The sequence below is a fragment of the Sminthopsis crassicaudata genome, chromosome 1, assembly GCF_048593235.1.
Source record: "Sminthopsis crassicaudata isolate SCR6 chromosome 1, ASM4859323v1, whole genome shotgun sequence".
NCBI lineage: Eukaryota > Metazoa > Chordata > Mammalia > Dasyuromorphia > Dasyuridae > Sminthopsis > Sminthopsis crassicaudata.
In genome coordinates, this window is record NC_133617.1 from 373116737 (window position 1) to 373139736 (window position 23000).

At 35.7% G+C, this 23000-nt stretch overlaps 1 protein-coding gene across 2 annotated transcripts in view; it reads right to left on the reverse strand.

Moving 5' to 3' along the window:
- MYO5B (myosin VB) overlaps nucleotides 1–23000 on the reverse strand; it is a 500991-nt gene that overhangs the window by 163718 nt on the left and 314273 nt on the right. For both annotated transcript variants that reach the window (XM_074279362.1, XM_074279363.1), the window contains exons 11-13: nucleotides 12565–12646; nucleotides 11895–12035; nucleotides 1863–1985 (exon numbers count right to left, since the gene is read on the reverse strand). In XM_074279362.1, coding sequence (XP_074135463.1) covers nucleotides 1863–1985; nucleotides 11895–12035; nucleotides 12565–12646 — 346 coding nt within the window. The remainder of the gene's footprint in view (nucleotides 1–1862; nucleotides 1986–11894; nucleotides 12036–12564; nucleotides 12647–23000) is intronic.

Below are 23000 nucleotides of genomic sequence, written 5' to 3' on the forward strand. Positions count from 1 at the left end.
CAGAGGGTTAAATTAGTCCTGACTTTGGGTAATTTCATAAGAAACATATGAAAATTAGAAATTACACAAAATATTGATTGGGGGGCAATTCATTTTATTTTATTATTTTTAGATGACTATAGAATTCCTTTACATGCAAACTTTGTCTAGTATATTTAAAATAGTAAACTACTTACAAAAAGTTATTTCTTAAATAAAAAGCTATAATAAAAATTTAAAAAAAAACAAAAAAAGTTATTTCTATCCAACTTTTTAGGAAGATACTGCTGCTTAATGCTTTTACAAACAGCAAAACTAGCTAGCACCATAGACATCTACTGGGATTGAACTATAATGTCTCAGTTGTTGTATGTGTGATTTTCCCCATAATTAGCACTGTGTCTTCCATAGGAAATAGTATTAATGATTAGCTATTCCAAAAAGTCCATCTCTTATATTAACCAAAAATAATATTACAAGTTGAAAATATGGCCAGTCAGGGCAGCTAGATGGTGTAGTGGATAGAACACTGGCCCTGAAGTCAGGAGGACCTGAGTTCAAATCTGACCTCAGTCCAAGGCAATCCCAATAAATTTTGCATAGAAAACACTATCTTCAGCCAAAAAAATTAGGGAGACTGAATATAAATCAATACATTTTATGTTTACTTCTTTTTTCAGTTTTTTTTTTCTCTCCCATGGTTTTTCCCTTTGGTTTTTATTTTTCTCTCCCAATATGATTTATAAAAAAATGTGCATAATTTTTTAAAATTTTAATTGAATTATTAAAAAAAAATCTGTCCTCTGACACTTAACACTTATTAGCTGTGTGACCCTGAGCAAGTCATTTAACTACAATTGCCTTGCCAAATTAAATAAATAAATGAATACAAATCAAAAGAGAAAATATGGCAACTCAAAGATTCAAGTTTAGGGAACTCTAACACTTGGCAGTCAACTGTTTAATGAAGAAACTCTTTGAATTTAGGTAAGCCAATCCTTAAACTATAATTGTGGCCATATTTGAAGCCTTTTCAGCTTGGTAAAACCTGTAAGAGCCCATGCACTACTGAAGGCATAGTTTTCAAAAAAGGAGACATGGTTTTCAATATGTCACTTTACCCAAAACCTCCAGAGCCCATATAGAAGCTTATAACTGAATGTGGGGGTAGTGAAATTATGATTTATTAAGAGTAAATGTTTGACTTGTGTGCCTATTTTATATACCTACATACCCAGGGTTGTGTAAAAAAATGTCAGTTTAACAGTAGAAAAGATTAAGAAGCCCGGTCTAGAGAATGAACTATTGCCCTTCTGCCAAAACGTGCCTCCATGACAATGGGAAGTAACAGAAATCATTCCATGTAATTACATAGCTTATAATTATAGGAATTATGTATATGTATGAGAGGTAGGATGAATTAGCAGTCTCAAAGTCAGGACGATCTGAGTTCCAGTCTTGCCTCTCATACATACTTATTGTATGACCCTTGTATAAGCTTTCAGGGAAGCTTCCAACATGTACTGTAGACAGTTTTCTCATTGGAAATATCCTATACTGACAGCATAAGTCCTATCTTATATATGTTATTATATATAAAGATGCACATATACATATACACAGATCCCTCACAAGAAAGATAAGCCCTCCTGAAACATTTATGAGTTCTATCTCCCACTATCAACCTTCAAAAGAGTATTGATATTTTAGATTACATTTCAGGAAAATTCCAATGTAAGGCAGATGCACAGGACAGAGAGGAAAATAAACTAGAAGCTTTCATAGGAGACATTCAATGTAATCAAATTCAGAGAAAGAGCTTAGTTCACAGGCCATATGGTAAAACTTTTCATGGTAACAAGGCTTCCAAAAAACACACTCACCTTATCTGCAAAATGTAAGACAATGAAAGAGATATTGGACATTCTGGGTTTCTGAAAGTGCTGGCTGCTGGAATGTCGGTCATACAATTTTTGAGCCCAATTCTGATCCGTGCCTTTGGGAACCTATAGAATCATAGAGTGAAGAAAGTTTTGTTAAGGAAAGCAAAAGGCAAAGGGAGGATGAGTCAGTCAAGGTTGGTTCACTGGAAATACAATAAAGACCTAGGCCCTGTTGTCCAATTAATAGAAGATATGAAGATATATAAACACAAAAGTTCTGGCTCCAAAGTATCACCTTAGAGTTTTCTGTGTGCCAGGCTTCCACAAATACTTTCAGGAGCTACAATATTCAGAAAATATTCAGTTCTGAGACTCTTAGTTAGATTGTGGGAACTGGATAAAGAGAAACTACTGGAGGAACTGTACAATCCACTTCATAATTCTTAGTAGAATGTTTCCCTCTGCTCCAATCAGACCAGCTTCCTCATGCTGCTCATGCTCTTTTTATCCTTCCTGATTCCACTCATTTTATTCACCTCACCTAGAATACTCTGCTCAGTCAGATTTTATCTATTCTTCAAAGTTTAGTTGGAGGCTCATCTCCTCCAACTGTAGCTGTTGTTCCTCCTTCATTCTTGAAGAAAGCCAATAATATAATGGGATGATGTCTTGTCTTGCATATGAATTAGATTCAAGTGAGGTGAGCTACACAAAGCCATCAATCTCACTTTCTCCTCCAGAATCATGGAAATCCAGTGTCAAGATAAAAGGCAAGACAACTGGCAATGATGTGGATGTGGTGGGTGATCTTAGCCTTTTAAAAATCAAAGTCTCCCAGGTTTCAGTCTGTGTGGGGCAGTTGCCCAACACATTATCCCTAACTACAGAATACTTCTTAAAATTTCTTTTCCTCTGACTTACAGAACATACAATCATAGATTTAGGAGTAGAAAAACTGGAGAGGTTAACAAAGTCAACCCCCTCATTTTATAGATGATAAAATTAAAAGTTTATGTCCAAGATCATACAGTTACTAAGTCTCTGAGTCAAAATTTGAATCCAGGTTTTCTTAACTTCAAGTTCAGTACTCTATTATACTAGGCACTCAAATCCAACTTCCTTAAAAAAAAACAAGATTCAGAGGTGAGGTTCAGAGAATTTAATCATATTTCCATAAGTAAATCAAGACTGCTTTTAAGACTGGGGTTCTTAATTTAAGGTCCATGAGCTTAGAGTTTATTTTAATGTGACTGATTTCCTTTACAATCTTATATATTTCCCTTTATAAATTTTAAAAGATCCTTTTCAGAAAAGATTCATAGACCACGGTGAGGGGATCCATGCATGATAAGAGATTCTGCTCTACGAAAGGCCAACTTTGTATCAGCATCTTGGGCAGTGTAGTACTGGTATACTCAATCAATCCTTGGCTGACATATTCGATTTCTTTCCACTTTCTCTGAAAGTTATCCACAGGACATCACACAGAGTAAGTGCAGGGAGAAGAAAAGCTATAAATAGACCTTAGATAAGAATTTGTTGGAAATCTAGTTGTTGAGTTAGTCTCCCCATAGAGAAAGATAGCATTATATCAGTGACAATGGTTTCTCACCATCAAGTTTGTTAAAAATAATATGGTTAAGACTTCAACCCACCTGAATGGTTTAGGGAATAGACCGTCCTGCCTAATGCAATGTTCTGTTTACTCAGTCAATGGTGCTGCTGCCCCCAACCATCTTCCCCTTGCCCTGGTGCCAAGTTCTTACTTTGAGACTTTAAAAAAAATTCCCCTGGACAAATACTTATCATGTCTTCACAATTTGTTCCAAAATGCTGAAAATCATTTTGCACTTCAATTAATACTATGGAAACCATTAATATAGCTTGAGTTTCAATACCTTATAGTGATTTTTCTATTGTGGAGGATCCCTAATGCTCATCAGATACATTTGATATGTGTGTGTGTATGTGTATATATATATGATTCAATTCAGGATCCCAGTTACAATTTCTTTAATTCATGTGTACTTCATTAATTCTGTTTTAATTCAGACAGGAATTTGTGGAATTGAACTCTGAAGATGGAGTTTGATAGGCAAATCATTCATGGTTAACTGGTTTCTAAGCATGCTTATCTTCTGAAGAGATACTTTTCAAACACTTGAAAAACACCCAAGTGTATATATTGTTCAACCCAATATAATTTAACAAATATTTATTTACTTACAATATATCAGTCTTGTGCCAAGCATTAAGAAAAGAAGAATAAGGTACTTATCATATGTTTGAGTTGGGGGGCAGGAAAGAGTCCAAATCATCCCTATCCCAACAGCATATTAGTGCACCTACTCAGGTAGCAAGGATGATCATTAATAACTTACTGAATGAGTTAGACCCTAATTTGTATCAGTGGAGGATTCAGGAGAGATGTGACTTATATAAGCATACCAGTTAAGTAGCTATGTGATAGGCCAATTATAAATCCCGATTCTAACTTTGCTGACACTAACGAGCTGGATTTTTTCAAGAAATAGCCTGTTGTTCAGACTTTTCACTAAACTAAACTGGCCATCCTTTCATTTAATCTGAATTTTATTGGACTATAATGTAGTCTTAGAGATCAACAATCCAGATCAGAGTACACAACTTTCTCCTGATTGCAAGACACAGGCTGTTGAAGAAAGAAGGATAACTGACAAGAAGATGTGAGTGATGTGGTAACCTGGGCGAACTCCCCCTCCCCTAACGCGACAGAAGCCCTCCTCAGATTTACCCTATCTGTTCAAGGATACTTCTCTTCTTCATGAGAAAAAAATAGCTGAGATTTTTGAGAGGAACATAAGTGGGGTTATAAGCATTATAAGCAGGGTAAATGGAAAATGCTCTTATACATGAAGAGAGAAAAGGTAGAGTTTAGGAGAAAGAGCCAAGTCCTATATCTTTAATAAATTGTATACCTTGGATATCAGGACCTCTTAAAGATGAAGCAGAGTGTAATTAAAAAAGAAAAGAAATCCAGAGTCAGCTTTGTGGGAGATTCCATATCTTAGCTTCTATACCCTGGATCTTAATCTGAAATCTCACTCAATCTTCAGGGAGAGAGTTGGAGAAAGGCAGTCAGCAGCCTTGGCTCAATTATGAGTAGATAATAATGGGATGAGGGAAGAGCGGGGAAGGTAGGGTAGAAAGAGCCTTCAATTTGGAGTCAAGATTAGTGGATTTAAGTCCTGCCACTATGACTTATTCCCTGTACAAATCTGGCAGGTCATTTGACCTCATTAGGCCTAAACTTCCTGATTTGAAAGATCAGAGTGTTGGACTATGAGGTCCAGCTTTCTAGCTCTAACATTTTAATGTCCAAGATCTCTGGCCAGGATCTGTAAAGCCAAAGTCTTCTGCAACCACTTACAACGGATGGATTTGTTATTCAATCAGTCAATAAGGATTTATGAGGTGTCTACTATGTACCAGGTACTGTGCTAAGTGCTAAGGTCAATAAGAAAAGCAAAAAGCAGTCCTTGTAATCAAGCTCATTGAAGGGAAATAAAAAAGATAGGGGGGAAGAAAAAGAGAAGGAAATAAGCATTTATATAAAGTCTACTATATGTCAGGCACTGTACTAAGTGCTTTGAATTTCATAACAATTTCAGAGGTAGGGTGCTGTTTACTATTCCTATTTTACAGTTAAAAAAACTGAAGTAAATGGAGGTTAAATTAAGTGTCTGAACCAGATATGACTGGAGAGAGGTTAGAGCTGAATAAATAGGTCTAGAATTTATGAATAGAGAGATGATAGTTAAATTCATGGGAGTTGATGAAATGACCAAAGAAAATAATGTAGAGGGAGATAACAAAAGGCAGAGCCTTGGGGGGGGGGCACAATTATTAATGAAGATCCAGAAAAGGAGACTAAAAGGGAATGGGTGTGGATAAAATAGGTAGGAAAGATATAGGATAGAGTACTGCCACAAAAACTAGATATCAAGAAGAAGGGGGTGATGAACAATGTCGAAGACTTGAGAGGATGAGAAGAGTAGACAACTCAGACAACAGGCTTCCTGTAGTTTTATCCAAAGAACTAAGAGTGAATAAAATCCAAGAATAAGTGGGAATAAGGTATGACTGATGACAGAATATGGGGGCAATGATCTCAGGAGAAGAGTAGAATGTAGAGTTCAGTTGGTTCATCAATGGATCAAGGTGGAGAAGGGATGAAGGCCTAGGAAAAGAACTAAGGGATGAAAAGAATGGTTTGTGGCAATCTATTCCTGGAAGGAGGGGAACAACATTTCAATGATACTAGTGCTTCTGAATAAACAATCTAGGGAGTAACGATGGCAGGGAAGACAGTGGAGATGTCATACACGATGGGGGAGGGTGGCGCAAACTAAGAAAGAATAAGGCAAACTTCAGAGAGGTGATCTAGAGTGCATAGATATGAATACCATCTTCCCTCCTGTTACTTCTTTATAATGTTTCTCTTATAAGCTCACATGCTCCTGTGAGCTGAGTCAATTTGGCTTAAAATGGCCTTCTATGGTGGTTGAAATTTTACTATTCAAGTTAACTTTCTGTTTGGTACATTGTTTTCAAAGTTTTTGTCACAATGAAAATATGACTACCATCACTACATCAGTTTACACTATAGAAAGAATACTGGACTTGAAGTCAGAATACCTGGATTGAAGTTTTGCTCCTGTCTTTTTCTACTTGTGTGATCTTTTGCCAAGTCACTTAATCTTTTCAGATCTCCTAGGCTTTTCTTCATAAAATAAAGGCATTTGAATAGATTGTTTTTCTTTAAATCATTATATGAGCATAGTACATATTAGTTCATTAGCTTCCTATAAATAAGAATCTAAGAAAAAGAAAAAAGTCCTTAACCTTTGCTGGGCAAGGAACCTTTGGGAAACAAAACAAGACTCTTTTGAGGAGAAAAAGGGGGGAAAGATTGAAAACAAAGAAATATCTGGGGCCATTATGGTGTACTATTGGGGAACATTGAGAAGCCAGAAGCCAATACAGTGATACTAGGTGCTTGGGGGAAAATTTGCTGAAGGGAAATAAGAGAAAAGTGGCAAGATTTCAAAGATAAAATTTCTCTACTTCACCATTTTAGTCATGGTGAATTATTATTCCTAATAATTGAATAAGAAAGATATTCACAGCATCTATTAAATTTACATGTACATGTGGTAACAGAGAATAGAGACGTATCTAAAACAGGAGTATACACTTTAGATGATCTTCAAGGTCTGTTCCAGTTCTAGATCCTAAAAAATTTTATATTTTTTCATTAGTTTTGGCAATATTAAATTTCTCTACTAACTTACTTTTTTAGAGGCTTCTAACAGTAGCAGACTTAGGCAAAGAGTAAGCACAATGAGCTATATTCTGAAAAAGCTCAGCCTGAGTCCAGCCAGGAATTTTGAAGATGGAGAGATGCTTGTGAAATGTCATGAATTAAAAAAATTAATATTCTAGTCCCTGTACAAAACTCAATTTTCCTGCTCTTAGTTCTGGGGACCATCTCTGAGGCTAGCTTACTGGAGGCTGGTGGGGGTGGGGGGGTAGGAGAGGAGATTATGTCTCACTTGCTGCCTTCTGCTGTATTTGTGCTACTTCTCACCTTTCTAAACACAGGACTACCTTCTTTCTCATTTTATTCACATAAATGCAAGCCTGCCTCATTTACTGTTCATTTGTGAATACAACTTTTATCTCTTGTCTGCATGAAGATCAGAGTATTCAAGTGGGAGATGGGAGAGAGAGAGAGAGAAAAGGAGAGAGAGGGAGGAAAGGGGGAGAGAGAGAGAATGTCTGTTTCTTCTCTCTCCTCTGCAAAGTGCACAGACATGAAAAATATGCTGTGTCAATGAACTTGTTTAAAAATGTTCCTATTATTGGGGTTGCCTGCTATATAGGAGAGGGGGGTAGAGAGAAAAAGGGGAAAAGTTGAAACAGAAGTTTTTGCAAAAGTCAATGTTGAAAAATTACCCATTAATATGCTTTGTATATAAAAAGCTATAATAAAAAAGAAATTGTTCCTATTATTGAATTACAAAAGGTTTTATAGTTTTGAAATTTGATTCAATAAACATTTAATAAGTGCCTACTATGTTCCAGGCACTGTACTAACCACTTGAGAATCAAATACGAAAAAGAAAAGTTTAGGGTTAGGGTTAGTTTTGAGTTTGACACATGCTTTAACTACAAAATATCTTTGTAACCCCAGTGTCTAGCACTATTTCCTTCTGATAATAGTAGACATTTAATAAATGCTTGATAATAGACTGAAAAAGGGATAGTTATTCTGCAAAAATGCAAGCAGCTTTGTCACAGAAAATTGCTCCTCCAAACTCTAAGGCAATCCTGCTTCAGTCAGTCCACAGAGCTGTCACACGTTAGAGAGGAGGTAAAGATCAAGCAGTTCCAATATTGCTCTTTTTACAGATAGGAAACCAAGGGCTGAAAGAATGGGACAGCTGGACTGAATATACTCCACTAGTCTGGGCTGAAAGTAAAACCCAACTGGGCCTTTCTGGTCCTAGAAAAAGCTGATTCTATTGTGCTGAGCAACGAAAGTGTAATAAGCAAATACCTCTCCAAACATCTGGCTCTTGCAGTTTGCTTTACAAAGTTTTAATTGGTTCAGTGATCAAGAGCAAAGCACCATGCAAATTTTAGCACCAGGGACAAAGCCACCTTTTATCCATTTCCACATTTTTATACACAATATCTTTGTGCGACCTTAGAGCACAGACTGTATACAAATTAGTTGCTGCTATCAATTTCTGATGACTTTATATAACCCAAGTTGTAATCAAGGCAAGGGCTGATGAGCTTCTTTTTACTATACATAATGCTATCAGACCCAAAAAAACCCAAGAGATATGGGGAGCAAAAAGCAAATAATGTAGAGACTCTTGGACAGTCAGAATAACCATATAATGAAGGGATTCAACAAGATGGCTTCTGAGGTCCTTTCAAGTTTTATGAATCTATGTCTAAGTAAATTCTTAAGATACCAAGGTCAAATTTCCCAGGAGCTTTACTGTGATGATGATGATGATGATGATGATGATGATGATGATGATGATGATGATGGTGGTGGTGGTGGTTATAATGTCAACAACTACAACAATGACAATACAATAGACATTTTCCATGATAATAGCAAGGGGCTTGGGTTCAAACCTCAGTTCTGAAACATCCAATTGCTTACCTATTCTACTTAGCAAATGTATGCCTTTCATAAGTTTAATAAGGCTATGTGATAACAGGGAATTTATTTAACCTCTCAATGTTCTAGATAACTCTTTAAGATTACAAATTATAGACAAAGTCCCACCCTAGGAGTAGGAGCAACCACATTGGTGAGTTCCTCTTATCAATGAAATCTAAGTCCAGTCCCCATCATTATATAATCTATAGGTTTACTCAACTTTGATATCAGTGTTGAACAGAAAAGGGCCATAACCACTGGACACTACACAAGTTTTCTAAGTAGATATTTAACTATTAATCACCACTCTAGACTTACTTACTTTCTCTCTCACCTTTACCTCTAACTTGAATATTATCATTTGGAAATACACTTCCAAGATTTAGAACTATATTCTCCTACACCCTAACTAAAACCTTGTATTCTCCCAACTTTTCCTAATCTATCAGTTATAAAATTTGGTCTTTCATTTTCTCACTAATTTCAGTCTAAAAATAATTTCACCTTTATTCTCCTTTTCCATAGTCGAATTATTTCAATGCTATCCTCTGTAGCACTTAAGACTCTCTCACTTTTCTATTATTTTGACTAGTACAGCTTAATCTCTGATATTTATTTAGTGTTACCAGTATGTATGTTTCTTCCCTCTACCAAACTGTGAGCTACCTGTTGCCAGGAACTATTTAATGTTTCATCTTTTAACATCAATGTTTGATAAATGGCCTTTAAAAATTAAAATGCATCCCATTTATTTGTTTTGAGGTACCAAAAGTAAATAAATGTAAAGAAAAGTCAATAATTTCTGTCTGATTTCCTGAGGCAAGAGAATCATGGGAACTGAATTCTAATCCTAAATCTGTCCATATCTATATGACCTTGAGCAATTCTGTATTCATTTCCTCACTTATAAAATGAACAAACCACCACATCTTCTATCCAAACATTTCATCTCTGTATTATAAGAATTACATGAAATAAGTTCTATGGAAGCACTCTGAAATGTATGAATGATAATAGGAATGAAAGGTGTTGCTATTATTATTCCCAAAGATTTGAGGAAGAAAACAAGTTGCAAAGCAACTATTCATTAGATACTTGCTAAAAGACATAGTGCTAAGAAAAGGGGAAAGGAGTTGAATCAAAATGATTCCCTACCTTAAAGGGGCTAACATTCTATTTAACAGACTAGACAATATATACACACAAAAAAGGTGCAAGATATATACAAAGAACATGCAAGACAAGCACAGGGGAAAGGTACCAGCTATGTTATTGAAAGAGACAGGGGTATCTGGGAGGCTAAGAAGTTCCTTTTCAAGACTTTCTGGGATGACATCACAGTACATACCTGTATAATGGCTGAGTTTGTGTGCAGCATGTTGTTTATAAACACCAAAAAAAAACCTCAAATTGTGTTAGTAGCTTTGAATTCTTGGCATATTGCTTAGCCCTGACTCATCAAAAAGAAATCACAGAGCTGTGGTTTTAAGCTCTTGTGTTAAGGATTTCTTTATCAGTTTGGTGAAGACTATGAATCTTTTCTTAAAATACTTTTATATGAAAAAAATATGATTACAAAGGAAACAAATTATATTAAAAACTTGTCAAAATAGCAAACATTACAATAACAATTTATAGATTATCTTAATAGCATCTGCAAACCCTTTGGGAGTCCATGGACCCTAGGCTAGGAACTTCTATCCTAGAGTTTAAAGGAACCTTAGAGAAGTTATTCTAATTATAATGATCTTATGAATGAAAAAACAGATCCAATGTCACAAACCTACATTAATGGCAGCAATGGGAAAAAGATTTTATTTGGAGGCCTAAGACTTGGGATTCAAATTCTGACTATGACACTTGCTACATAAGTTATCTTAAACAAATTACAACCTCTCTGGATCTTATTTTCCTCATTTATAAAATTTAGTTGGCTGGACTAGATGAATACTTAGGTCCTCTTCAATTCTAAATTGATTATACCATTCCTAGACTAGAATTTGGGTTTCCTCATTCAAGAGATCATAGTTTTGCCCTGGAAATTAAATGATTAAGGACCATTTAATTTTAAGCACCTTTATTTCTTAGAGGAGGAAAGAGATGCCCAAGGAAGGATCATGTTTTGCTTGTCACACAATATTTTCTCCTTCATAAGAATCTTACTTTCCCTGGTGAATTCCATTGAAACCCATGTTTCTTTCCATTTGTACTGACCAAGCACTCACATCCATTAGTACAGCACAAGGTATGCAGAAGGGTCTTGACCCTTAGGGAGTGCCCACTCTCTATAGCACTTCTGTCCAGATGTTCTGGATTCTTTCTTGGTACTAGAGAAAGGATTCAGATATGTAACTCATTTTTGATATAAAAAGGAAGGAAAGGGACTATTGTGAACATTACCTCCCTTCCCCCAATCTTGAATATATGGAGAAGGAAACTTCTGTTTCTCTTTGTAGTAGCTTTCTGAACAAGCTAAATCAAAGTCTCCTTGAACACTGTCTGCTGGCTCTGCATAACTTCTGACTTCATTGAATGGAGAATGCAGGTGCACTCTTGCCTCTAGCTCTAATGGATTGTTAATTAGAGATGAAATCTTAAATTAAGGGCTGGCAAAAAATTATCTCTTCCTCACCTAACACATATGTCAAACCATCCCAATAGAATATAAGTCATTTGATGGTGGGGACTGTTTCATTTACATACTTGGGTTCCCAAGGCCTAGCACATGCATGCACATTCTTAGTATCTATTTAATTGAATGCAATGAGCTAGGACCAGAATGATTTCAAGGTGAGAATTGATTTTACCTTGCATTCCTCATCCAACAGGTCCAAGATGCCAAGTTTAGCTTCTATCAGGTCAATGCAAGGCTGGTTATCATAAAAATCAATCAAGGTCCATGGGATTTGCTCCTTCATATATTCTTCTTGCTCCAGTTTGAAGACATGCTGGGGTCAGAAGTGAGAAAGAACATTTCAGTGAAATTTTAATCTAAACCCCAAACTAGGGGAGTTATATTTTCCAGAAGAAATTAATCACTCTTTAGGCTACAATAGACTTTATTTTGAGTGCCTATAGATCCTGGAAACATTGAACAATTCACAAATTCAGCTCTTGATCAACAATAGGGTATTTCTTATTCAGAAATTTCTATTTTCCTACTTGGGAATCCACCTCAGGTTATCCAAATCACTGATCTCTGCTCAAACCATAGAAATTACTAATTGTGGCTTTCAACAGTCTGGACTCTGACTTTGAACTGTGAAAGAAGCAAAGGTAATGAGAAGTCAGACAGTAAATTACCTAAATTCAGACCTTCTTCCAAGAAGTATGGGGTATTCCTCAAGAGCAGAAAGAGCAGATTAGAGAAACCAAATTAGCACAGGACAGTTTAAAAAAAAAAAGAGAGACACCTTGGGCAATCTCACAGCCTGGAACAAAGGCAGTTTGCCCAATGAATTGGAATAGGAAGCTTACCCAATTGAATTGCTGCTGGAGTTTTTCATTTGCATAGTTGATACAAAACTGTTCAAAACTATTCACCTCAAAAGTTTCAAATCTGTAAAACAGAACAAAATATAAGCTATTATTGGAGGCATACCCATAAGTCAATGATCAGATTTAGAGAAGGAGGGGATTCTGCCACATTAAGAAAACCAAAACCAAAACCAGCCAACCAACCAAACAAAAAACAACCCTGCAATAGTTACTGCAGTCCAGGATAACTGGGGGCTGTCCATGGTTCTGAAGCACAATTCCAGAATCTCAGAGTTGCAAAGAAGTCTAGGATCAGTTAGAACCCATACCTGAAAAAGATTCCTCCTCTACAACATCCCTGGCAAGTGGTAATTCAGCCACTGATTGAAGTTGTCCAGGGAGTGAGAATTCACTGGATTCCAAAGCAGTCCATTCCACTTCTGGACCACTTAAAACTTTTCCTTTACATAAAGCTTAATATAATGCCTCTCTACAACTTCTACTTATTGTCTCTAGTGCTTCTCTCTGAGGCCAAACAGAACAAGTATTTCAGTTTTTTGAAGACATCTTTAAAAGCATTCTCCTCATCTCACCACATTTTCTGTCTTCATCTTCATTTTGTGGAACCAAATCTTGGTCATCCTCCTCTAATAATTCTCAAGTTCTCAATATCCTTTCTAAAATAGACACACTATTCCAGATTCGGAATGACCAGGCATAGTACACTGGGTCAGTCAACTTCTTTGTTCTGGAAATAATTTAACATTCATAAAATCTTAGATCTAGTTTGGTTAAAAATGTTTTAGAGGTCATCTAATCTGCCTCTCTCATGAGGACAAAAGAAGGATGAAGAAAGGCTAAGTAAATCCCCTAAACTCACAAATAATAAGTATCAAGGTAATCTGTGAACCTAAGTCTCCTGATTTCAAAGTCAGTGTCTTTTCCATGAGCATCAATACTGTTATTCTTAAGTATCTAGTCATTCAAGGAAGTCATTAAGCATTTATTAAGCATTAGAAATTGTATTGTGCTATACAAAAAAACAAAAAACAAAAACAAAAACAAAGGAAAAAATAGTCCTTACTGTCAAGGATCCCACAGTCATATGGGAAAAACAATATGTGAACAATTATGTACATATAAAATATATACAGAATATATAAATTAACAGAGGAATTCAACCTTAATCTTAAAAAAAGCAAGAGAATATAACAGTGTACCATAGCACTGACTGGAATGGGATAAGGATTTAAGCCTAACTTGGGAATATTGGGAGTTGTAGTTTTCATATCATATCAATGGAAGAAATTTGGGCTATGGAAGAGAGGGATGGAAGTAGTATTCTTAAGAATGTGTAAACTTTGAAGTTCTAGTTATATGTGATGCTGGTCTACATGAGTGCAAGAAGATAAAACAGTGTTCCAAGGCCTTTGGAAACAACTAGTAATCCAATTTATCGGGAAGGCAGAGTGCATGGAGGTGGAAAAAAGAAGAAAAAAAGTGATTATTAACTGCTTACTATGTACTTACTATGTCCTTACTATATAGAGCTCAGTACAAATACATTTGACCCTCACAACAACCTTATGAAGAAGATGCTATTACTATCACTATTTTTTAAAGACAGAAATTAAGTGAGTTGCTCCAAGTCACATAGTATTCAGTCTCAGGCCAATGAAACACCTAGCTGCCTGGAGCTAGAAAAAAAGCTAAAATCAGATTGCAAGACAATACGATGCTAAAATCTGGAATAGTAGGAGACATTTTCAAAGTAGAGAATATCTATAGAAAAGAGGGTCCGTGCTAGAACAAAAGGCACTACCAGTTAAGTTGTGGGGAAGTATAAGGAAGTAATAAAAGAGCATATATGGTAATGAGTTGGAAAATGGAAAGGATCTCATAGATCAAATAGTGCAAGCCTTTGTTTCATACATGAACCTCAGAAAGATAATCTGTGATCAAAATCATGCAGCTGTGTAAGTCTTGGGTGAGATTTCAAGCCACATTTTCTTGATTCTTTATATGGATCACTGTACCTACCCTCCTACTTTATGAAATCCTCAAATAACAAGAAGCTTGAATGTGTAAATTCAAAAAAATCACTGGTTCTGGAATAAGATGACCTGGGTTCAAATTTTGCCCCAAATTTGTGACCTTAGTCAAGTGAGCCTTCCTGGCACTCAAACCCCTCATCTGTAAAATAAGGGGATTAGACCAGATGTAGTCCCTTTCATATATAGATATATGATATTCCTGGTAGTTTCCATCTCCAAATCTCACTATGTCTTTGTCCCTGGACCATGAGAATTCTTGGCAATAAGTAAATTCTTGATTTTATTGAAGAGGACTCTTACAGTCTAGACTGAAATCTGACCAGATACCCGGAATCCATCTGTCTAGATTGGTTATTGTGAGGAAAGCACTTTGCAGACTTGAAGGTCCTATATAAATGTTGCTGCTTCACTGATGCTATTGTTAGTAACCTGAATGGCATAATATATCAAATGGAATTCAGTGAGGTATGTTTAGTTGTCATGTTGGCTGTGGCTTTGATTGGCTTAACATAGCTGGATACTGATCTTCCTTCCTTTGGAAAAAAAGTACTGGTCACATTTTAATTAATATGAGAAAGAAAATGAGAATAACCTAATGAAAAGACCAATAGGAAAGAAACCAAGAAATGTGGGCTCTGTGCTTAGCTCTGCCATTGACCTTCTCTGTGACTTTAAACAAATGAGTTCATTGTATTTAATTTCCTCCACCTATAAAAATGTTACCACCTCCCTGGACTATTTCAGAGTTATTACAAAGATCAAATTAGACAGGTGTGAGTAGGTGTGAGTGTTCTGAAAATGTGAAACACTACAGAAGTATAGCAAAATAAGCTGGCATAGAAAAGAATTTCCTAGTCCCATTTCTAGTCACTATTTCCATACTAATTAAATATATGTTATTAAATGTACATAAAAAGTTAACCAATGACAAACTAGGATGGAAGTAACTTTGAAAACAAAGTTCAAATTTTAGAGCCACCAAATATTCAATAAAGCTTTGTCAAGAGTGGAAAACTTTAAGCAACTTTTTTTCTATATTATTTTTTCAATTAAAAAGCTATTTATTTTTTCTTTCTGACATGCCATTTCCAATTTAAGAGAAAAAAAATTCTCTAATAATAAACATGTATACTCATGTAAAATAAATGTCTACATTGTCCATATCTATAACATATGATTCATTATGCATTTTAAACTCATAACTTCTCTGTCAGAAGGTGGGTAGCATGTATTGGTCCTCTGAAATAATGATCAACCACTTCATTAATTGGTAATTTAAAGTTTTTCAAAGCTGATTGTTTTTATAATGTTGTCATTTTATATAAATTGTTCCCTCATACTGCTTACTTTACTCTGCATCAATTCATACAAATCTTTCCAAGTTTCTTTGAAGCCATTCTTTTCAAAATTTCTTGAAACACAATAGTATTATATACATTTCAATACCGTAATTTATTCATTCAATCACTCCCCCGTGAATGGACATCTCCATAGTTTCTAGTTTTTTGCCACCACACAAAAAAGAATTGTTATAAATGTTTTGGCACAAATTTATCTTTGGGGTACAAGGCTCACAGAAATATTTCTGGGTGAAAAGGAATACACAGTTGGATGACTTTTTGATCAGAGTTCTAAATTGCTTCCCATAATGACTGGACCACAATGACTGGAACGAATTAATGTGCTTCTTTCCCAGAAGCCCTTACAATGCATGTTGTTTTTCCTTTTAAAAAAATCTTTGCTAATGTAATAAGTGTGAAGCAGTAATTTTACACTGCTTTAATTTGAACTTTCTCAATTAGTGATTTGGAGCATTTTTTCATATTAGTCTTGATATGAAATTCTTGAATGACTTCCTTTGATAACTACCTATTCATATCCTTTGGCCATTTAACACTTAATGAATGACTCATTCTTATCATTTTGAGTCAATTCCTTATATATCTTGGAAATAAAACTTTTATTGGAGAAACTTGCTGCAAAAATTTAGTTCTCAGAAAACTGTTTCTCTTTTAATTTTAGCCTCGTTGGCAGAGTGTGTGTAAAAGTTTTTAACTTTATGTAATCAAAAATATCCATTTAATTGGTGAAAATATCCATTTAATATCCATTTAATAATCCATTTAATGGGTGAAAATATCCATTTAATAGATGAAGCAGTGAATAGAATACCAGCCCTAAAGTCAGAAGGACCAAAGTTCAAATCTGGCCTCAGATACTTAACACTAGATGTATGATCCTGGGCAAATCACTTAACTCCAATTGCCTCACCCCCCCCAAAAAAAAAGGCAAATAAAAATATATACTTAATATTCTATGATCTTCCCTATTTTTATTTTTTTAATGAATTCTTCCTCTATCTATAGATCTGAAAGAAATTTCTTCATTGTTTCTATAAGTCTCCTGAATGATTATAATCTCCTGTTAAAGAGGTTATTCTTGGCTATAAGTCTGTATCTTTTGACTTTTGGTACCTTGTATTCCAAGCTCTCCAATCCTTTATTTTGGTATTTGCTAAATCTTACATGATTTTAACTATGATTCCTTAATACATGAACTTTTTCATTCTGGTTGCTTTCTTTGACTTGGAAGTTCTGGATTTTTGCCATGGCATCCTATGGCATCCTGAGGAATTCTCACTTTGGATTTTCTTTCAGGAAGTGACTGGCAAATTATTTCTATTTTCACTTTGCCTTCTGGTTCTAAAAATCTGCATAGTTATATGTTTTATAATTCATCAAAATATGGCATCCAGGCTCATTTGGTGGGTCATATCTCATTTTCCTAAAAATGACAACAGTACCTATTTCCAAGGATTGTTGTGAGAATCAAATGAAATAATATTTGGCAAGCACTTTGTAAAATTTAAAGTGCTCTATGAAACCTAGCTATTAATATTATGTCTTTATAGTAATCCAAAAATCCTGAAGCTATTATTCCCTGAAAAGTTTTACTGATCAATTTTTAAAATAAGAAATACCTTATATTTTCTTCTATTTTTCCCAGTCTTTTTTTTTTGTTTGTTTGTTTGTTTTAATTTTTTTCCTCATGGGGTCAATTTCCTTTTGGTCCATTCTAATTTTCAAGGAGTCTATTTCTAGAGTAAAGCTTGATATCTCTTGAATTAAATTAATCCTCTCCTCCAGAATTCTCATTTCTTTTCCAAATATTTCCATTAGCATTCTCATTTCATTGATAACATAATTTTTAATTTAAACCTCTCCCCATTACCCCACACAATTTTTCTTCATTTCTTCCAGAAACTAATTGACCTTGTTGTCATGCTGTTTTCTTTTGAGGTTTTCTTGGAGGTGTTTTCTTCTTCTGTATTTGTGTCTTGGGAATTCCAGGTACCAAAGTAGATCTTAAATCTTTGTTTATTCAATCTTTTAGACCTGCTTCTTGCACTGGGACCTTGTTTTAGGATCAGATTATGCACTTTTGTGGAGGGAACACTAGAGCATTAATTGATCCTAATTTGTATTCTTCCTTGGGGTCTTGATAATGAAATTTTTTCAAGACAAGCAGAGGATATGATCTCAAGGTCTCTCTTAAGAACTTCGGAATTATGATTTGAGAGATGCAAATTAAAACAACTCTGAGGTACCACCTCATATCTCTCATATTGGCTAAGATGGCAAGCAAAGATGATGATAAATGTTGGATGGGATGTGGAAAAACTGGGACACTAATGCATTTATGGTGGGAGTTGTGAAATGATCCAATCATTCTGGAGAGCAATATGGAACTATGCCCAAAGGACTATCAAACTATGTATATACTTTGATTCCGCAGTACCACTACTGTATTCCAGGGAAATCGTAAAGGAGGGGGAAAAAACCCACTTGTACAAAAAAGTTTGTAGCAGCTTTTTTCTGATAGTAAAGAACTGGAAAATGGGGAGATGCCTATCAATTGGGGAATGACTGAATGTAGTATATGAAGGTAAAGGAATATTAATTGATCTATAAAAAAATGATGAACAAGCTGATTTTAGAAAAACCTGAAAAGATTTACACGAACTGATGCTGAGTGAAACAAGCAGAATCAGGAATACATTGGATTGTGCTCTAGGAGCAAAACAGAATTAAAGTAGCTCAAAATGTGAGATGTACCAAATGGAGACTCTATCCCAAATGTTCATATGGACTATTTATACCCAACCTATGGCAGAGTATTCTAAGCTTGTATTGGTCACAACAGTCACAGTTGAACACACTGTATATAACTTAACTCTAACATAATGATGCCATTTTGGTCCACTTCAAGAACAAGGACAATAACCACAACCAACCATTATATTCTTCAAGGACCTCAGGAGTGACTTAGGCTGAGCACCTGCAAATTGGCAATGCATTCCCAAGCAGTCTAATCTTCCATAAAGTCTGCTTACTGTTTTCCTGGTCTGAGTTTTGCAATATCTTGGCTCCATTTTGGGTCTTAGTGAAAGACATTAGATTTACTCCTGGATGACGCCCCAGTGTGGCCCTAGTCTGTCAGCTGTCTAGAAGTCACTGAAAATTCAGAAAGGCAGAAATCTAGGCTTCTTCTTGGCCTGAGTTCCCTGTCCTAGTCCATTGGGTGTCTGCCTCAAACTAGTATGGGGATTGAATCTGTGACTTCAATCTAGCTGTTGATTTGTTCTTCTTCCTTCCTTACCAAGGATATACCCTTCTGCCACCTCTGAGCTGGGTCTGCTGACTAGGCTATCACCCTCTGCTCTAAAACACAGCCATATCAGCCCTAAGCTTAGTCACAGCTTCCATTCTGCAACCACACTGTGACTGCAGCACAGCTTTGGGACAGAATCATACAGCTGTATACTGGTGCTCCTGCTCCCTGCAGGCAAGCCCTGCTTAGTCTGACAAACTTCTTAGAACTTTATTGAAGCTGTTGTAGGGAAAACTTAAGCTGGATTCATTTCACCAAACCCACTATCTTGGCCAGTCCACTTTTAGGAAGCTTTTCAAGGAGGATGTTAAAGAAAAGCAAGGGAACATTATGCAAGTTACGACATGAGAGGACAGCTACGTGGCTCAGTAAATAGAGCAGCAGTTGTGTAGTCAGGAGGACCTGAGTTCAAATTAAACTCAGAGATTTACTAGCTGTGTGGCTTTGGGCAAGTAATTAACCCCAATTGCATTCCCATTCTCACCCTCACCTCCACTACCCCAAAAGAATGGGATATGAGAGAATTGTAGGGAAACAAAACTTTAGGTTGTATTTATGTGGAGAAATAACACACTTTTAATAAAACCAGATAATAGGAGGTGAGTCTGAGCTAGGGGCCTGATAGAAGGCAGGGATAGTAAGGGTTCTTCTCTGGATTCCAAGGTGATGGTATATAGGACCATCTATAAATTACTTTATTCTGAGCCTCTTCTCTCAGAAGAGGAATTAAAAAAAAAAGGTTAAGTCCTGATGCCCAAAATGTAACTTGCACTTGGAAATGGAATAGCAAATAGCCATGCCTATAGCCAAAATTTAATTAATAAAACCTGAAAAGATTAAAGAAGCATTGTAGCAATTTGGTCAGATAATGGGAATTGGTGTGCAGAAAGGATTTGTCCCAGCCTGGCAGATAAAGGATTTCAATATCTCCCACTTGTCATTTTTAAAGGTTTATATTAGTCGCCTCCATGAAGAACATTCTCATTAAGTCAAGATGCCCTGAAATTAGCTCATAATTTCCCTATTTCTAAGATAATATCTGGTAACAATTCCCCTGCCATCTAATATAATTACAATCATATAAGAAGGCCACAGAGAAATGATGGGATTTCATAGCTTTAATAATTTACAAGAGAATTGACCTCCAGGAGATCCAAAGTTTGGGAGATAGGACAGTTTTTCCTTTACAATGAAGTTATTATGTCTGCCATAATTCCTTCCATCTATGCAGTTGCTTTTTCTTTCTCTTTTCTAAATAAACAGAATAGATTGATTTATAACTTACATTAAAATGTCACAAAGATATTTATATGCCAGAAGGAATTGGATTTCTCCAGTAAAATCAATGTCAGGCAAGTCTAGCCCAGCGTACTGGAAGGAAAAACAGAGGAGAAAGAAGGTGAAAGTTGGAGAGGGGATGAGACATGTGGACGCCTGGATTCTAGATCATGATGCACAATGACACGTTACCTTCCAAATGCACAGTGTTCTTCATCTCTAAAAGGGGGACACACCTTTTAAGAAGAGGATTGGGAAGAATAAAGCCCATTCTGAGCTGAAAAATTATTGAGAAAGACAGTGTAACTTAGTGGATACAGAGCGAGCTTCCAGGTCAGTAATATTTCCGCCAAGTTGTCCCCATTACACATGACCTTGAACATTTTTCTCATTGTCCTCAGGCAACACTCTGAGAAAGTAGATTGCAAAGCAGGTACTGATCTCTATTTGTGGAAGGAGTCTTCCATATCAGTGAAATCACAGAGTCAGGTAAAAGAAAAAATAAAAAGGCATTTTTAAAAGTCATATAGAGAGAAGAGAACAAAATTGTAAAATGATCATTGCTTATAGGTGTTGGGGCAACAGCAATAAATAACTGAGAGAGAAAAAAAAAACCCAGAGGAATTTGTTTCTGTTTCCTCTATTCAGAATGATTTTAAGATGAGAAAGGAGTTAATTGAGTATCAAGATCCAAGATAAATGAGGTGGTCTGGGAAGAGAGTTCCTAATTGCCAATGAGTTCAAGTCAATAAGCCCAGATGAATTATCTCTCAGAACTTGTGCACATTATTTCTCTCTGTGGTCCTGAAGGTGCTGTGAGAAAAAAAAAAAAAGATTCTCTAGGGACAGAGACAAACAACTTTTGTCAATTCTCAATAAATAAAATTTTGAGAACTATAATCTGATAAATTTATTCCTGGCAAAACACTAGACCAGATTGTTAAATGTGAATTTGTTAATACTTGTCACTAGGAAGTTAGCAGCAAAGAGATGGGTCTGTTGACCACAGAAGTTCAGGAAGCTCATCTTAAATATAAAAGGGTTCAAGTGACAATGGAGAGAAGCAGCCTAGTACAACCATAAAGTATACTAGATTTGGAGACAAAGAACCTGGGTACAAGTCCTACCTCTAATAATTACAACCTGTTTGACTCTGGATAAGTCATTTAACTCTGGGTTACAGTTTCACCAACTATAAAATTATCCCTTCCAGCTACAGATCTATTATCTTCTCATCTTAAAGCAAGGATGGGGAGAGGAAGGAAGAAAGGAAACCAATATTTATTACGTGCCAGGCACTGGAACTTCCAGAAGTTGGACTACATGGTCTTTGACGTGCCTTCTACTGCTTGGATTTTAAAATCCTATAAGTTTTGGAGAATGACTAGGGAGATAAATAAACACACAATATGAGGGTAAATTTATATTAATCTTAGGGATATTCAGATCAGAGAAAACTCTGCTGGGCATAGAAGGATTGACTAGATGACATTTCCATATATTGGAATTGTCATCACATAGAAAGATTAGACTTATTCAGCTTGGTGCCCAGAACTAATGGGCAGAAGCCAAAGAGAGGAAGAATATAACACAATTTAAGGGAAAACTTCTAGCCATTCCAGCAATCTAAAAATGAAACTGGCTGCCTATGAAAATTTTCCCAACTGTGAAAGTCTTCAATACAGAAACTTCATAATAATTTGAAAGGAATATGAATGAATGAATTTTCATTCATGAATTCAGGTTGCAAGGTAGACTAGGCAACCTAGGATATGTATTCCTAATGGGAGATCCCAAGATCTTATGTATTCTTGAATAAAAACAACAGCTTGACCAAGATAACTCAACTTGTCAGGGTCATATTACCATCAAACCTCTCTTCAAGGAGTAAAAATGTTAGTCAAGTTTTGCCATGAAGCACTCCCAATAGGCGGAACACTAGTCCCTGTAATTTTACTTACGAAATCACAAGGACCATAGATTTAGAAATAGAAAAGATCTCAGAAATTATCTAGTCCATTTCCCCCATTTTACAGATGACAAAACTGAGTTTCAGAGAAATGTCTTAAACTTGCCCAATGTCACACAAGGGATAAAAAGCAAACCCAAGATTCTAACTCAGGTTCTTTGAGTGAACATTTTTCCATTGATTCATCTTCCTAGAATAATAATAAAATAGAAAAACAAATAAAAAAGCTATCTCCAGGAACTCCTTCAGAGTACAAATTTTAGCAAGAGTTCATAAAAGCAGTAGACCAACGGAGACTTTAATTAAAATGCACTCCTAAAGGGATTATGCAGTTTTGGTCAGGAAACCCAAAGTTTAAAAAATTGCTTTATAATGTATAAAGGATGGTACAGAACAAAGAGAACTAAATGTCAGCAGATTTCATTTCCTTCCTCCAACAACTAACTAAAGCTTCCATTCTGAGG